This window comes from Mustela nigripes, chromosome 3 (assembly GCF_022355385.1).
Source record: "Mustela nigripes isolate SB6536 chromosome 3, MUSNIG.SB6536, whole genome shotgun sequence".
NCBI classification, from domain to species: Eukaryota; Metazoa; Chordata; class Mammalia; order Carnivora; family Mustelidae; genus Mustela; species Mustela nigripes.
The window spans coordinates 3,802,173-3,821,125 of NC_081559.1; the positions used below are offsets into that span (position 1 = coordinate 3,802,173).

General features: G+C 39.8%; 2 protein-coding genes across 4 annotated transcripts in view; one reads left to right on the forward strand and one right to left on the reverse strand.

The window, feature by feature from the left end:
• STAT4 (signal transducer and activator of transcription 4) overlaps positions 1 to 720 on the reverse strand; it is a 100,099-nt gene extending 99,379 nt beyond the window's left edge. Inside the window, exons 1-2 of one of the 3 annotated variants that reach the window (XM_059393082.1) lie at positions 469 to 720; positions 15 to 263 (exon numbers count right to left, since the gene is read on the reverse strand). The gene's annotated coding sequence lies outside the window, so the exon portion shown is untranslated. Of the gene's footprint in view, positions 1 to 14; positions 362 to 451 lie in introns of those variants that run through there. The other 2 variants (XM_059393084.1, XM_059393083.1) reach the window with 2 other exon arrangements.
• LOC132013369 (COP9 signalosome complex subunit 4-like) lies at positions 271 to 18,343 on the forward strand. Its single transcript, XM_059393000.1, is given in 3 exon segments — positions 271 to 544; positions 17,071 to 17,751; positions 17,754 to 18,343. Coding segments are annotated over 3 exon segments (1,545 nt in total).
• Positions 18,344 to 18,953: the final 610 nt, after the last annotated feature.

Genomic DNA, 18,953 nt, shown 5'->3' on the forward strand with positions numbered 1-18,953 from the left:
TCCGCCCCACGCACCTGGCGGCCGCGGGCCGCGCTTCCGCTGTGACGCGGGCCTGTTCGGGAACCCCGGGGCCGAGGGAGCCGTCGTCTCCGCCGTCCGAGCGCCTCTGTCCGGCCTGAGGACGCGGAGGCCCGGCGAGGTGGCCGGAGTCCGCCGCGCGTCGTGGCCTCAGCGCGGGCCGGAGGCGGCGGTTCGCGCGCCCTCCCCGCTGGTCTCGCTGGTGTATCTCCTCCGAGCTCGACCCTAGCCCGGACACACGAGTTCTACGGAATGTTCGGGAAAATACAGATAAAAACAAAGGACGATAGACGGAGCGGGGCAGAGACAGCGACCCGACCTGCTCGTGCGGGAGTCCACAGCCCAGCCCCGGGCGGAGGCCTGCTTCCCCGCTCCCGGCCCGGCCGCCCTGCCCCGCGCTCCCCCGGGGCTCTCCCGCTCCCAACATCAGTACCACGGTCCCGGGCTCACGTTCACCGCCCCGTCCCTCGGGTGCACAGGACGTCTGTCCGCTCCAGAGTCGCACTCCGCGTCACTCTCCTCCCGGGTCAGGCAGGCCTGGTCTCAGCTGCCTGCTTTCTGGGCAGTTTCCAGGAGCTTCTGCTGCTCCGTCCCTACCTAAAGGAAACTGAGTCTGGATTTCTCTGGGGAAGCAGTCTGTCCTGAAAACGTCCAAATTCTCGGCACTCAAACTTGTGTACGATCTGGCCCCAACCTATCCTGAAATCTCTCCTCACAGCCCCCTCCGGCCACCCCACTCCCTACCCAGGAGCCGCATCCCAGGCCGACCCACTTGTCCTGCTCCCTGGAGGAACGTCTCCTATTTTAGTATTGATGCCCCCTTCAACTGCAGTGCCCCCCCCCCCTGTCTATTTACTGAAATCCTATCCCTCTTTTTTTCTAAATTGAATTTAATTTCAATTCCAGTGTAGTTAACATACAGCATGACCCTTGTTTCAGGTACAGAATACAGTGAGTGATTCAACAGGGCAACAAGGGTGTGTATCACTCGGTGCTCAGTGAGATAACTGCACTCTGAATCCCCTTCCTCTGTTTCACACCCCACCCCCACCTTCCTTCTGGCTACTCTGTTTGTTCTCTATAGTTAAGACTCTGTTTTCCAATTTGTCTTTAATCCTTGGTGAAGATTTCACTGATGACCCCAACCCACAGCAAATTTCCCTGCTCTGAATTCTCACCACACTTCCCAGTCAAACTAGAGCTAAGAAAAATAAAATGCAAGCCCCAGGTTTAAATTTTCCAGCAGCTACATCATAAAAGGTAAAGGGGACGGGTAAAATTAATTTCAATACTATCAATAACCCAATAATATAGAATATTAATATTTCAGCATATAATCAATATAAAATTCTTTTTTTTAAAGATTTTATTTATTCATTTGCTACAGAGAGATCACAAGTAGGCAGAAAGGCAGAGAGAGAGAGGAGGAAGCAGGCTCCCCGCGGAGCCTGGATCCCAGGACCCTGAGATCATGACCTGAGCCGAAGGCAGCGGCTTAACCCACTGAGCCACCCAGGCGCCCCTCAATATAAACTTCTTAATGGGATGCTTTGCTTTCCTTATTTCATACGTAATCTCTGAAGTCTGGTGTGTCATTGACACTTTCAGGAAATCTCCATTTGGACCAGCCGCATTTCAGATGCCCAGCAGCCTCATGTGGTGGGTGGCTACCCTACTAGGGCACATCTAGACCACTCATTTAGCACTTCACTTCCTGCCTTCTAGTGTTAGTCATACTGGTTTTGCCTGTCTTTATCATCATTGTACTCAACTGTTGAGAGCCCGTTGTACAAAGTAGAGACTTCCTTCACTTCTTCCTTTTAAGGCCCTCACCTCGGAACTCCCTCAGCAGTGTTCAAACTGATCTCATGACACCTTTATCCTCTTAAAAATTGTTGACACCTCTGAAGAATTTTTGTGTATTATTATTCTATATTAAATTCATATCTACTGTATTAAAACTAAATCTGGGGGCGCCTGGGTGGCTCAGTGGGTTAAGCCTCTACCTTCGGCTCAGGTCATGATCCCAGGGGCCTGGGATCGAGTCCCGCATAGGGCTCTCTGCTCAGCAGGGAGCCTGCTTCTCTTCATCTCTCTCTCTGTCTGTCTCTCTGCCTATTTGTGATCTCTCTCTCTGTCAAATAAATAAATAAAATCTTTCAAAAAAAAACTAAATCTGAAGAGAAGAATGGAAATATTTATTCATTAAAAATTATAATCATAAACCCATATGTGTTTAAATAAACCTTTTTAAGTGAAAAAAAAAACGTATTTCTAACATAAAAAATTAGTGAAGGGGCACCTGGCTGGCTCTGTTGGTGGAGCACGTGACTTTTGATCTCAGAGCTGTGAGTTTGAGCCCCCTGTTGGGTGTAAAGATAACTTAAGTAAATAAATCTTAAACAATTTTTTTGTTAAAATTTTTTAAAAATTTAAAAAGTCAGAATAGGTGGCATAGATTTACATTTTTAAAAATCTCTAATGGATATGTTGAGAAAAGACAGCTGGATTCTTATATCTGCTTCTGCATTTATCTTTTGCAATTGTTTGGTTTTTGAAGAAATATTTGAAGTATTTGAAGAAAATCTGGACTCACACAGATACAGAAAAGGAGGAGCACTTTAATAGCCTCTGCAGGTAATGTGGATATCCTTCTTCAGCACAACAGCAAAATTCAACAAGTGGTAGTTTTTTAAGGATTGGTGCACTGTGGAATGTGAAACTCCATCGGCAAACTTTACAGTGTTACATTAAAATCTGTGGGCATATCTTGTATTTTAAATGGAAATTTTACCCACACATGATCTTATATTATTACACATTGGTCATTTGGAAAACATAAATCCACTAGATTACACAGATCTTCTAAACGCTGACACCCTTCACCATACAAACCAGAAAATCCTATCAGCTAATATCACCATGGATCTCATTAGAAAAGTATTTTTAAGTATTGGGAAATTGTTAAGCTCAGAAGGAGGATGCAAGTTTTGCAAATTCTGATTTTTGCTGGAAAACGTCAATATTATTATTGGACATTGCCAAGTGTTTTCCCTGAAATTACAGTCATTCCCTGTTCATTTTGTCTTCCAGATATCCAGACTTGGATAACCACCGTTTGTCAAGTCATTCTTCTAAGTAAGAAGATGTTCTGTGACACTCAGTCACACAAGGTTTTTCTTTGAGGCAGTCATCATTCCTCAGTTTTCTCATTTTCTTCTCATCTACTTCTCATTCTCATGACAGAATATTACAGGGACATTAATTTAAATTTTAATAAAATTAATTTCCCTGCTTCATTGAGAACATTATTAAGTTAAACTGGCATTTAAACAGTTTAACGTGTGGGTGGTGAAGAGTACAATAACTTCTAGAATAATCTGGCCTCACTGCTTTGGTTCACACTGAGGCACCAACATTACCCATCATGGCTTTGGTACCATCAGTGCAAATGTCAACAGAGTGAAAAGGCAAGACATTATTATAAAATAGTTTTATTTTCACAGACAGAGGGCCTTTCCTTAAAAAAAAGTCTTGGAGACTACCCCCGAGAATCTGCAGACGTTTTTGTAACCTCTGCTTTGTCTGCCATATCCTATCCACCATAATCAGTTTATGCAGTGGTATATCATGAGGGATTTTCTGCCCAAATGAACACTTTTTTCCTTGGTTGAAACATCTCCCTTAAACCTCTGCCCACCTTCCTGATTCTTGAACTAAGTCAGGCTTCTAAGAACAGGTATCTCTATGTCCACTTTACTTTTCTTTTTTAGAATCAAATCTAAATAGCCAGGTCCCCAATTTCTTGGCCCTACATTGACCTTGGCTTCATGAGTCCCTCAGAAGTCAACCTTAGAGTCAAAACCAAAGAAGAAGCATTGGCAGATAGAGAAGAAGGAGGAAGCAGGAGAAGGGAAGGTAGAGGGAGAAAACAAGAGAAAGCAAGCTGAGGCAAAATCCCCAGTTTGCCAAACTCAAAAGTCTACAACAGAGTCTTCTCTTCCTGTAATTGATGCCCCATTTGCCCTGTTAAATCCTTATTTCTAAATTTTTTTCCTTCATCTTAACAGAAATATCAGATCATAGACTGGCAGAAATATAGATTCTAAGTCTGATCATGCCACTTTCTAGCTGTACAAAGTCGGATCAGCTACCTAACCTCTCAGAGCCCCTAATTCTGTCAAAATGGGATATTACATCCCACATGAAACTGCTGGGAAGATTCCAAGAGCTAAAGTAAGGAATGAGATCAAGGAAAATATTCAGTAATAGCTGCTATTAATAGAAGAATAATAACCAGTTGTGAGGAACTTTGACCTTCTCTCCTCAGTGAACACAGATGGGGCTTCAAGTGGACGAAGAGAGTCAAGTGAGACAGGCAGGTTCACGTCTGTGAGGCAGTGAGGATTCAGGCAGATCTTGACTGCTTTTTCACCGTGTCTAAGCCCAGCTGCTGTGTGGGAGTCAGCGAGAGAAGACAAGGGGCTGTCCGTTTCCCTGATGCCCGCTGTAAGCCAGCTCCACTTTCTCCCAACTCTTGTACAAAGAGTGTAAACTTTTGTTCATTTTCGTTTTTATGGAAGCACCTTACCTATCCCATGCGAGCTTCCTCTCTAATGTGTCCTACGGAAACTAGGGGGAGTTAGAGTTTGGTGCTGGATGGAGGGAACCTGTCCATACAGAAAGGCACACTGAATTTTACAGTAGTGTATGTTAGATTCTATACTAGAAAGGATAATTGGGACAAGACAGTCTGGTGTGGGTCTTAGCTCATCTGAGTGCGGGTCCCTCCAGCCCAGCAGAACAACAGGGTCAACGTCTTCTACAAATGGCTTTAAATATCTATTTTGTTAGCATCCTCAGGTCCAGTTTCCAATGACTGTGCTCCCTCTACTGCCGCCTCAGGATAATTGCAACTTATAAAACAACATTCTTCCCAATAACCATAGCACTTTTTCCCCTCTAGCTCCATGCCAGACAAAGTGCTGGGATTTAAGTGCAGTGTTTTACTTACTCTTCACCATGCTCCATAGCATTCAGTATCACTCTTATTTCTAACTGACAGAAAAGAGATTGGGCTTAATGAGGCTACAGGGGCAATCAGATGGTAAGGAGCAGGTTCAGAGTCAAATTCAGGACCATCTGGCTCCAGAAACACTTGGAACCTTTTGACTTTACTAAAAATCTTATCTGCTTATATAAGAAAAGCAAAAAATGTCTCAAGAGAGCTATGGAATAAGTAAGTTTAATGATCTAAACATGAATTCCAAAATAGAGAGACTCACTATATAGTCTATTAATTCAAGATGATGATATACTCCAATTTTTCAGCTTTCCCTTGAGACGTATGGACAGTTAGCTATGAATTTAGAAGTCTGGCACATGTTGTGATGGTGGCCACATGGCCAACAGAGTTCCAGACCATTTAGCAAATTCTGTGGTTTATAGCATCTTGCTTATACTGTGTATAAGATGGCTGTTTCCGCTGAGCCACAAATTAGGAAATGAGGTTCCACAGCAGGCTAGGATATTGAATTGTAGACTCTTCCAAGAAAAAATTCCATGTTTCTGGTCAGTTAACCACCTTATTCCATTTATGTATTTTTCATATGTTGGTCTCTTTCAGAATTGAATATTTAGTGGATCAGAACTGAATGTTATTTTTCTTTGTATTTCAGTACAATAGCCATTCAAGAAATATTTGGAGAGGGGGAGGAGCAAGATGGCCTAGGAGTAGGAGACCTAAACATTGTGGGGTCCCAGGAGTTCAGCTAGATAGTTCTCAAACCATTTCGAACACCCACAAACACAACAGGAGATCTAAGAGAAGAAGAGCAGCCATTCTAGGAACAGATAAGCAACCACTTTCTGGAAGGTCAGATGTGTGGAGAGGTGAATCCAAGGGTATAGATGGGAAGAGAGATGGTGGGGGGAGGGGTTGGGTCCCGACAAGCAGTGGAGCAGTGGAGCACAAAATCGGAACATATAGAAGTCTGCTCCACTGTGGGACATCTCTCTGGAGGCTAAGTGAGGGGTGGAGCCTTCACAGGGACAGTGTGGTCTCAGGTCCCTTGGGGTCACAGCAGGACTGGAGGTTTCTGAGTGTGGCTGAGCTCCCAGGTAGCAGAGTGGGAAGCTGGCTCTAAAGACAGAGTCGAGGAGTGGGCTCTCAACTCAGGGTTGCCAGAAACTGTGATCCCCCGCATAGTTGGGCCACTGCTCTTCAAACAGGGACCCCACAAGTGGCAGATCTGGGGAGACTCATCTTCTTCCCCTGCGGGGGGGTGGGTGGCACAGTAGCGTACTGCAGGAATCTGCTGGGTTAGAAGACTCAAAACAGGGCCATGCACCAGATATAGAAACACTTGGCCACAAGCTGGGTGAGCTCGGAGCATGACCAAAGACCAGGGAGAGGGGAGGGATTGACTGCTTTTCTCTGAGGCTGCGCTGAGGAGTGAGGCCCCGAGCTCTCAGCTTCTCTAGGGCTGGAGACTGGGAGGCCGCCATCTTCATTCCTGTCCTCCAAAGCTGTATGAAAGCGTTCAGAGAACAAAAGTTCCCAATACCCAAACCGAGCAAATTACTTAGCTTGGCCCCTGGCAAGGGCAGTGCAATTCCATCTCCGGCAAAGACATTTAAGAATCACTGCAACAGGCCCTTCCCCCAGAAAATCAGCAAGAACAGCCAGCCAGGACCAAGTTCACCAATCAATAAGAACTGCAAAACTTCAGAGCTAGGGGAATATAGCACATAGAATTCATGGATTTTTTTCCCCATGATTCTTTAGTCTTTCAAAGTTAAATTTTTTTTAATTTTATTTTTCTTATTCTATTTTTAAAAATTTTTCCTAATTCCTATTTTAACCTTTTTTTAAACTATTTTATCTTATCAATGCCTTTTTAAAAATCTTTTATAAATTTTCATTGTTATAGTCATATTCTATCCCTTCATTGCATTTAAACTTATTTTTTGGTATACATATAAGTTTTCTTTGTTTAAAATTTTGGGATAGAGTTTCTTCTAACAGATCAAAATATGCCCTAAATCTAGCATATGGCTTTGTTCTAGTCTCCAACCTGATCAAAGTCTCTCCTTTTTTCCCTTTTTCTTTTTTCAACCAACTTCTTATCAATTTTTTTTAGAAAATCTTTTTACATTTTTATCTTTACAGTCATATTCCATACTCCCATGATGGTTACCCTTATTTTTTAATATATATAAGTTTTTCTTTCTTTAAAATTTTGGGAGGAAGTTTCTTCTAATAGTACAAAATACACCCCAAACAACTGTGTGTCTCTGTTCTATTCACCAGTCTAATCATCTGTCTATCTATATTTTTTCCCTTTCTTCTTCCCCAATTTTGGGTTCTTCTGATTTGGTTACTGTATATTTTTCTGGGGTTGTTGCTACCCTGTCAGTATTTTCTCCTCTCATTCATCACTTCTTCTCTGGATAAAATGACATGGCTAAAAAACTCACCTCAAAAGAAAAAGAACAAAACCTAAGCAATATGGACATTAGTAAGATGTCAGAACTAGAGGTCAGAATTGGGATCCCAGAATAAAAAAGAGAGAGGGGGTCAGAAGGCATATTGGAACAAATTATAGTAGAGAACTTTCCTATTTTGGGGAAGGGAACAAGTATCAAAATCCAGGAGGCACAGAGAATCCCCCTCAAAATCAATAAAAATAGGTAAACACCCTGTCATTTAATAGTAAAACTTACAAGTCTCAGTGACAAAAAGAAAATCTTGAAAGCAGCTCAGGACAAGAGCGCTGTAACATACAATGGTAGAAATATTAGATTGTCAGCAGACCTATACACAGGGACCTGGTAGGTTAGAAAGGACTGGCAAGATATATTCAGAGTACTAAAAGAGAAAAACATGCAGCCACGAATACTATATCCAGCTGGGCTGTCACTGAAAATAGAAGAGATAAAAAGCTTCCAGGACAAACAAAAATTAAAAGAATATGCAAACACCAAAGAAGCCCTACGGGAAATATTGAAAGGGGCCCTTTAAGTGAAAAGAAAACTTAAAGGCAACATAGATAAGAAAGGAATAGAGTCAATATACAGTAACAGTCACCTTACAGGCAATACAATGGCACTAAATTCATATCTTTCAGTAGTTACACTGAATGTAAATGGGCTAAATGCCCCAATCAAAAAACATAGGTATCAGAATGGATTAAAAAACAAGACCCATCAATATGCTGTCTGCAAGAAATTCATTTTAGACCCAAAGAAACCTCCAGATTTAAAGTGAGGGGGTGGAAAAATATTTACCATGCTAATGGACATCAAAAGAAACCTGGGGTGGCAATCCTTATATCAGATAAATTAGATTTTAAGCCAAAAACTATAATGAGATGAGGAAGGACACTATATCATACTTAAAAGACCTGTCTAACAAGAAGATATAACAATTTTAAATATCTATGCCCCTAACATGGGAGCAGCCAACTATAAATCAATAACAAAATCAAAGAAACACATAGACAATAATACAATAATAGTAGGGGACTTTAACATATCCCCTCACTAAAATGGACAGATCATCCAAGCACAAGATCAACAAGGAAATAAAGGCTTTAAATGACACACTGGACCAGATGGACATCACAGATCAATTTAGAACATTCCATCCCAAAGCAACAGAATACACATTCTTCTCTAGTGCTCATGGAACATTCTTCAGAATAAATCACATCCTGGGTCACAAATCAGGTCTCAGCCAGTACCAAAAGATTGGGATCATTCCATGCATATTTTCAGACCACAATGCTTTGAAACTAGACCTCGACCACAAGAGGAAAGTTGGAAAGAACTCAAATACATGGAGACTAAAGAGCATCTTACTGAAGAATGAATGGATCAACCAGAAATTAAAGACTTTAAAAAATTCATGTAACAAGTGAAAATTAAGACACAACTGTTCAAAATCTTTGGGACACAGCAAAGGCGGTCCTGAGAGGAAAGTATATAGCAATACAAGCTTTCTCAAGAAACAAGAAAGGTCAATACACAACCTAACCCTACACCTAAAGGAGCTGGAGAAAGAACAGCAATGAAAGCCTAAACCCGGAAGGAGAAGAGAATAAAGATCAGAGCAGAAATCAATGAAATAGAAACCAAAGAACAGTAGAACAGATCGATGAAACTAGGAGCTGGTTCTTTGAAAGAATTAATAAGATTGACAAACCCCTGGCCAGATTATCAAAAAGAAAAGACAAAGGACCCAAATAAATATATTCATGAATGCAAGAGAAGAGATCACAACCAACACCAAAGAAATACAAACAATTTTAAGAACATATTATGAGCAATTATATGCCAGCAAATTTGACAATCTGGAAGAAATTGATGCATTTCTAGAGACATATAAACTACCAAAGCTGAGCCAAGAAGAAATAGAAAACCTGAACAGACCTGAAACTGGTATGGAGATTGAAGCAGTCATTAAAAATCTCCCAACAAACAAGAACCCAGGGCCAGATGGCTTCCCAGGGGAATTCTACCAAAAATTTGAAGAAGAATTAATACCTGTTTTTCAAAACTGTTCCAAAAAATGGAAATGGAAGGAAAACTTCCAAACTCATTTTATGAGGCCAGCATTACTTTGATCCCAAAACCAAAGACCCCATCAAAAAAAAAAAAATTACAAACCAATATTCCTGATGAACATGGATGCAAAAACTTTCACCAAAATACTAGCCAATAGGATCCAACAATACATTAAGAAGATTATTCTTCATGACCAAGAGGGATTTATTCCTGGGATGCAAGGTTAGTTCAACATCTGCAAATCAATCAATGTGATACAATAATTAATAAAAGAAAGAACAAGAACCATATGATACTCTCAATAGTCACTAAAAAACATTTGACAAAGTACAGCATCCTTTCTTGATCAAAACCCTTCAAAGTATAGGGATAGAGGGTACATACCTCAATATCATTAAAACCATCTATGAAAAACCCACAGTGAATATCATTCTCAATGAGGAAAAACTGAGAGCTTTCCCCCTAAGGTCAGGAACATGGCAGGGATGTCCACAATCACCATTGCTATTCAACATAGTACTAGAAATCCTAGCCTCAGCAATCAGACAACAAAAAGAAATAAAGAGCATCTGAATAGACAAAAAAGAAGTCAACTCTCACTCTTTGCAGATGATATGGTACTTTATATGGAAAACCCAAAAGACCACACCAAAACTGCAAGAACTCATACAGGAAATCAGTAAAGCATCAGAATATAAAATCAGTGCACAGAAATCAGTTGCATTTCTATACACCAACAACAAGACAGAAGAAAGAGAAACTAAGGAGTCGATCCCATTTACAATTGCACCCAAAACCATAAGATACCTAGGAATAAACCTAACCAAAGAGGCAAAGAATCTGCACTCAGAAAACTATAAAGTACTCATAAAAGAAACTGAGGAAGACACAAAGAAATGGAAAAACGTTCCATGCTCATGGATTAGAAGAACAAATACTGTGAAAATGTCTATGCTACCTAGAGCGATCTATGCATTTAATGTAATCTGTATCAAAATACCATCAACTCTTTTCAAGGAAATGGAACAAATAATCCTACAATTTATATGGAACCAGAAAAGACCCCAAATAGCCAGAAGAATGTTGAAAAAGAAAACCAAAGTTGGTGACATTACAATTCCAGACGTCAAGCTCTATTACAAAGCTGTAATCATCAAGACAGTATGGTACTGGCACAAAACGGACACATAGCCCGGAAATAGACCCTCAACTCTACGGTCCACTAATCTTCCTCAAAGCAGAAAAGAAAGAAAGTCCAATGGAAAAAAGACAGCTTCTTCAACAAATGGTGTTGGGAAAATTGGACAGCCACATGAAGACAAATGAAATTGGACCAATTCCTTATACCACACACAAAAATAGACCTAAAAGGAATGATAGACCCCAGTGTGAGACAGGAAACCATCAAAATCCTTGAGGAGAACACAGGCAGCAACCTCTTTCACCTTAGTGGGAACAACTTCTGCCTAGAAACGTCGTCAAAAGCAAGGGAAGCAAGGGCAAAAATGAACTATTGGGACTTCATCAACATCAAAAGCTTTTGCATGGCAAAGGAAACAGTCAACAAAACCAAAAGATAACAGGCAGAATGGGAGAAGATATTTGCAAATTATGTATCAGATAAAGGGCTAGTATCCAAAATCTTTAAAGACCTTACCAAACTCAACACCTAAAAACAAATAATCTAATCAATAAATGGGAAGAATGACATTTCTGCAAAGAAGACATCCAGATGGCCAACAGACACATGAAAAATTGCTCCACATCACTCGGCATCAGGGAAATATAAATCAAAACCATAGTGACATACCACCTCACACCAGTCAGAATGGCTAAAATTAACCAGTCAAAATGACAGTGGTTGACAAGAATGTGGAGAAAGCGAAACCCTCCTACACTGTTGGTGGGAATGCAAGCTGGTGCAGCCACTCTGGAAAACAGTATGGAAGTTCCTCAAAAAGGTGAAAACAGAGCTACCCTGTTACCCAGCAATCGCACTACTGGGTGTCTATCCTAAAGATAAAAATGTAGTGATGCGAAAGGGCACATGCACCTGAATGTTTGTAGCAGCAATGTCCACAGTAGCCAAACTATGGAAAGAACCTAGATGTACATCAACAGATGAATGGCTAAGAATATGTGGCATATATATAATGGAATACTATGAAGCCATAAAAATGAAATCTTGCCATTTGCAATGATGTGGATGGAACTAGAGGTTATTATGCTAAGCGAAATAAGTCAATCAGAGAAAGAGAACTATCATATGATCTCTCTGATATGAGGAACTTAAAAGGCAGGGCAGGGGGCTATATGGGGAAGGGAGGGAAAAGTGAAACAAGATGGGACTGAGGAGGGAGACAAATCATAAGAGAATCTTCATCTCAGGAAACAAACTGAGGGTTGCTGGAGGAGAGGCAGGTGGGGGGGACAGCATGGCTGGGTGATGGACATTGAGGAGGGTACATGCTTTGGTGAGTGCTGTGAACTGTATATGAATCACAGACCTGGACCCCTGAACAAATAATACATTATATATTAATTAAAAAATGTTTATGGAACTGACAGAGGGCTGACAGAGTGCCTCATTACCGTATCCAGCACTGAGGAGGGCTCTATTAAATGACTTGCCTTGTCCAGGCATTTCATTCTAAGATTGTCACTACCCTTGATAATTATAATAATATCTCACATTTATAGGTTTATAAATGGTTATATAAAGTCGATATAATGATTTAATGTACATCAACTCTATCTGAACACCAAGTTGAAGAGGGTAAAGGAGATTTTCTTTCCATCTTTCTCCCTTTCTGTCTCTCTCTGTCTCAAATATTTTAGGGAAAGAACTATCTTTGCTTAGGAAAAAACCTTGGTTAAGCTGTTTGAGGTAGTAAGAGAAAGTGAAAAAGACAGCTAAAGGGCTCCATTTAAAGACATATATAGAAACCAGGAATGTGGAGCAGATAGCAGAGAAAAGAAGAATGGAAGCGAAATAGAAAGCTACAAAGGGAGCTAAAGAGGAGGAGAAAATAGGATCTAGAAAAAACATGGCACAAAACTTGTGAAGAACAATGGGGCTCAGTAAAAAATTTCTGCGGGTGGACTCAAATGGCCCATGTTTAATGATCTGTATCAAATTATCTTTTGTCTCTGTTGTATACCTCCTCTTTCTCAGGCTTCAGAATGAAAGGTATGGTTTTTATTGTGGTCATATTGAAGGAAATGAAAGAAAGAGGTGTGGTGTATCTTTCCATTTACTTAGGTCTTCTTTGGTTTCTTTCATTAATATTTTGTATATAAGTCCTAAACATTTTTGTTAGATCCATACCAAATTACTTTTTATGTTTTTTTTTTTAAACTGCAAATTCTAATTGTTCGTTGCAATGAACTTTTTTGTATGTTGACAGTATATTTTGTGACCTTGCTAAACTCCCCTCTTAGTTCCAGAGGATTTTAGTAGATTCTTTGGGATTATCAGCATATATCTGTGAACACGTTTTATTTCTGTGAAACTGTTTTATTTCTGTGAAACTGTTTTATTTCTTCCTTTCCAGTCTGTATACACTTTATTTCTCTTTCTTGTCTTATTACACTAGCTAGGTCTTCCAGTGCAATGTTGAATAGGAGTGATGGGAGAAGACCTCTTTGCATTGTTCTCGAACTTGGGAGGAAAGCATTCAGTCTCTCACCCTTAAGTACATTAACTATAAGTTTTTCAAACTTACTCTTTATTAGGTAAAGGAAGGTCACTTCTATTCCTTACTTTTTGCTTGTTTGTGGGGTTTTTTAGAATTTTCATCATGAACAAGTATGGAAATACAGGGGTTTTTGTTGTTGTTTTTTGTTTTTTTACATCTGTTTATATAACCATATGTTTTTTCTTATTTAGCCTTGTAATATAATTAATTACATTGAATTCAAGTGTTAAACTAGTCTTAGATCCTTGGAATAAACCCCATTTTGTTGCAATGTATATTCCTTTGTATGTATTGCCAGATTTAATTTGCTATTATTTTAAAAGGATTTTCAGCTCTATTTTTATGAGAGATACTGGTCTATAGCTTTCTTTTCCTATAATGTCTGTTTTATTTTGTTATTAGAGCAATGTTGATCTCAGAATATGTTGAGAAGTGTTTCTTCCTCTTCAATTTTCTAGAAGAGATTGTGTAGAATTAGTATTACTTCTCCCTTAAATTTGGAAGAATTCACCAATAAAGCAATCTCTGCTTGAAATTTTCTTAATGGGGAATTTTATCCTTGCAAATTCAATTTCTTTTTTCTTACTGAGTTATAATTGACATATAACATTATCTTAGTGTCAGGTATATAACATAATGATTTTATATTTGTATATATTGCTAAAATGATCTTCATAATAAGTCTAGTTAACATCCATCCCCATGCATAGTTATAATTTTTTTTTCTTGCAATGAGGACTATTAGGATCTACTCTCTTAATTTCTTTATTTGATAGAAAACTATTTTGGTTACCCATTTCCCCTTGAGTGAGCTTGATGGTTTGTTTCATTCAAAGAATTTATTCACTTTATCTAAGTAGTTATATTTGTAGGCATAAAGTTGATAATAATATTCTATTTTTATCATTTTAATTCTTTTTATTCTTTTAATTATCTGTAGTAATGTCAACCCTCTCAGTCTGATACTGGTCATTTGTTGCTTTCTTTTTTCCAGGACAATCTGACTAGAAGTTTATCAATTTTATTGATCTTCTGAAAGAACAAGCTTTTGGTTTCATTGATTTTCTCTATTGTTTTTCTGCTTTTTGTGTCATTGATTTCTGCTCTTGCCTTTATTATTTCCTTCTGCTAACTTTGGTTTCAATTTGTTTTTCTTTTTCATGTGGTTTAAGATAGAAGCTTAGGTCATTGATTTTTCTAACATAAGCATGTCTATATTTCCTCTTTAGCATAGAGTTAGCTGTATCCCACAAATTTTGATATATTAGAGTTTAATTTTCATTCATTTTCTTCCAAATCTTTTCTGATTTCCCTTGTGATTCCTTCTATGATGTATGGGCATGGCTTTTGTTTTAGAAGTGTGTCAATTAGTGTCCAAGTATTTGGAGACTTTTCTAGCTATCTTTTTATTTATTTTAACTTAACTCTACTGTGGTTGGAAAATATACTTTTTTATTATTTGAATTACTTTAAATTTATTGAGTCTTGTTTTATGATACAGAATATGGCCTATCTTGGTCAATGTTTATGATGCACCTAAAAGAATATGTTCTCTCTGGCCGTTGGGTAGTGTGTTCTGTCAATATTTAGATACAGTTGGTTGAAAGTGTTATTCAGGTTTTTTGTTTCACTCTGGATTTTTAGGTTATTTATTCAATTATTATTATCAAAGGAGTGTTGACATCTTCAGCTATAATTCTGAATTTTTCTTCACTTCCATCACTTTTTTTTCATGTATTTTGAGGCTTTATGTTTAAGTGCATAAACATTAGGATTTCTTTGTCTAATTGATGATTTTTCATCAATGTGTGTGATTATGAAATGACCCTTTTTAACTATGATAATTTTTTTTTGTTCTAAAGTCAATTTTGTTTTACACTTATATATCCATTTCAGCTTTTTTTGATTCATGTTAGAATGGTATATCATTTTCCCAATATTTTATTTTTCACTTTATTTATTTTATATTTGATGTGGGCTTCCCATAGAAGCATATAATTGGGTCTTACTTTTTCACCCAATTTGATGATTTCTGCCTTCCTTGTGTATAATAAGCTTCCTGTACTCTGGTTGTTGAAAATATGTACTATATTTAGGTCTACATGGGCTCTAGATGTTCTACCCACTCCTTTCTAGTGGTTTTATCCCCCTAACTTTGGATAGTTCCCTCACACACATGCACTCATCAATACTCAGCAGAAGAATCGAGGGACTCCCCTCGTCTTCCTCTGTCTCTTCTCCGGTGCTCTGCCCTGTGAATTTTAGCTGACGTGGCTTCCCCAAACTTTCAACTCTGTCTTCTCATTGTGGGACACTGCCAGGCAATGCTTGAGTTCCCTCCTTCTGTGCTGAATCATGGAAACTTTCTCCAGAACGTAAGATGGAGCAGAAAGACGGACTTATTTCTTTACTTCTCTCAGAGATCATTCTCTTACACGAACTCTGTTTGCCGATGCCTGAAAACCATTGTTTCATATATTTTTATGTTTTCTTTTTTTAACTTGTTTAATATAGAAGGGTAAATCCACCCCTGGGAGGCCTGCCAGATTTCAAGAAATAAAACAAGACTCCCAGCTAAATATGAACATTGAGTCAACAGCAAGTATTTATTAGTGTGTAGATGACCCATACTTACAGCATAAATGTGTCTGACATTCAAACTGAGTGGGGCTTCTTGGATTGTATCTGGCAACTCTAACCCCTGTTAAATCCATCATGTTCAAAGCAGAAGTCCCCAGACACTCTTTTAAGTGCCAGAGCTATATATTTGTTTGGAAATCTACTCAATCCAGTATGAAATATTTACCGAGCTCCTACCATGTGCTGATCACAATAAAGATTTAGGAAAGAATCTTCCTGAGGATATACCAAATTGGCAGGGAAGATAAGCATATGAAACTATACATGCTCAGCTAACCTATAGTACTAAGTGTAAATGTCACAGGAATTCAGAAGTGTTAAAGGCCAAAATGAGTTGAAGTCAGAAAATAAAGGCAATATGGTTCACAGAAAGAGTGAAGGGTGAAAGAATTGTTTTGGGTAAGGAGAACAGTATGTTCTGCCTGCTTAAAGAAGCTAAGAAACTGATAGAGAACTAAGACTGGCATCCTTTCAGACAGGTAGGAAAATAACCTGAACAAGAGAAAAGATGCCTTGGGCAGGTCATGATAAACAAGGTTAGTTGTTACCCTACATCTGGGAACAGTTGTTCAGTTTGTTCACTGCACAAAGGTGCCTGGTTGGGGTGCCTGGGTGGCTCAGTGGGTTAAGCCTCTGCCTTCAGCTCAGGTCATGATCTCAGGGTCCTGGGATCAAGTCCTGCATCGGGCTCTCTACTCAGCGGGGAGCCTGCTTCCCCCTCTCTCTCTTCCTGCCTCTCTGCCTCCTTGTGATCTCTGTCTGTCAAATAAATAAATAAAACATTTTTTAAAAAATTAAAAAACAAAAACAAAAACAAAACAAAACAAACAAAGGTGCCTGGTTGGGAGGATGAGTGAGGAGGGAAGTTTAAACTGCTCCTGTTCCAAGGACATGAGGTCTATGCAGGGCCTCATCCAATTGGAGGAAGAGATGCTTTCTCCTAATTCTAAGTCGCTTTGTGGGACATCTGAGGTCCTGGCTGGGAGCTTCGTATCTCCCTTCTGAGGAGTCACGATGCAACTACTTCTATACCTCTGACTCAGATTCTGCAGTGTTGGCATCACTAGGGAAAAAAATCGGGGGAGATCTTAGAAGGTGCAGCATCCGAGCTACAGACATTGCTCTAGTGGGCTGCTGTGGAAAAAAGACTGGGGAGAGGCACTCGTTTCTGGGTGGCGGCGCGAGGCCCAGCATCCTCTGCTGAGGGGAAGAAAGAGGGCAGCAGCCGTGCGGCAGGACTTAGCCCAGCTCCTGAACTCGAGCGGCTCTCACAAAGATCCGGTGGGCAAGTACTGTCAGATCCCGGAAAAAGCCTTTCCGTTATCTGGGGCAGAACAACTAGAAGCTTTGAAAGCTTTTGTGGAAGCAATGGTAAGTGAGAATGTCAGTCTCGTGATCTCTCGACAGTTGCTAACTGATTTCTGTACACATCTCCCTAACCTGCCTGACAGCACAGCCAAAGAAATCTATCTTTTCACCTTGGAAAAGATCCAGCCGAGAGTCATTTCATTTGAGGAGCAGGTTGCGTCAATAAGACAGCATCGTGCATCCATATATGAGAAAGAAGAAGCTTGGAGAAATGCAGCCCAAGTGTTGGTGGGAATTCCCTTGGAAACAGGACAAAAGCAGTACAATGTAGATTATAAACTGGAGACTCACCTGAAGATTGCGAGGCTATAGCTGGAAGATGACGATCCCGTCCAGGCAGAGGCTTACATAAATCGAGCATCATTGCTTCAGAATGAATCCACCAATGGGCAGTTACAGATACACTATAAGGTATGCTATGCACCTTTTCTCAATCAGAGAAGAAAATTCATTGAAGCTGCACAAGGTACAATGAGCTCTCTTACAAGACAATAAGTCTTACAAGACTAGAGGCCTTGAAACATGCTTTGTACTGTACCATCTTGGCATCAGCAGGACAGCAGCGGATGCTAGCCACTCTTTTTAAGGATGAAAGGTGCCAGCAACTTGCTGCTTATGGGATCCTAGAGAAAATGTACCTAGACAGGATCATCAGAGGAAATCAACTTCAAGAGTTTGCGGCCATGCTAATGTCTCACCAAAAAGCAACTACCACTGATGGTTCTAGCATCTTGGACAGAGCTGTTATTGAACATAATTTGTTGTCTGCAAACAAATTATATAATATCACCTTTGAAGAACTTGGAGCTCTTTTAGAGATCCCTGCAGCTAAGGCAGAAAAAATAGCATCACAAATGATAACAGAAGGACGTATGAATGGATTTATTGATCAGATTGATGGAATAGTTCATTTTGAAACATGGGAAGCCCTGCCAATGTGGGACAAACAGATCCAGTCCCTTTGTTTCCAAGTGAATAACCTGCTGGAGAAGATCAGTCAAACGGCGCCAGAGTGGACAGCACAGGCCATGGAGGGGCAGATGGCTCAGTGAGCGCGCGACAGCTTCTACCGCATTGTACAGATGAATTTCACTGTCTCTCCAAGGCATTTGCATCATGACCTTATGTATTTCAATCCCTTTTATGCTGGATTCCATTTAAAGAAGACATTGTTAGAACAGAAAGCACAAGCATTTAAAAACCTGTAGTTCCCATATATTCAGAGTCTCTGAACTAACTCAGATGTTTTGAAAGCTTTTTCTTTAAATGGAGTAAGTGAAATATCCGTGGCTAAAAAGTTTGGGATTTGTGATAACTTTGTAGTCATGTAAAACTTAAAGTGCTTTGTGCCTCTCCAAATGTGGTAATTCTAATAAATGGAGACGCGAGCCAAATAAAAGTAGTACTTTGTTTGTAATTAGCAGAAAAAGAAAAAAAAAAGACTGGGGAGAGACAGAATGAAATTTAATTTTATGGTTTGGGGGAGCAAAGTAGGTGAGAAAGCCAGAGCAGATAAGGCTTTGGATAGAACCTCTCTGAAGTTCAACATCAGCATCAAGTCATCTCTTTGTTAACAGACACCGTCCAATGAAGGATGACTTAAGCCAGTGCTGGCGACTAGAGGCCTCCTGGAACAGGCAGACAAGGGGCTTGTGGAGAACT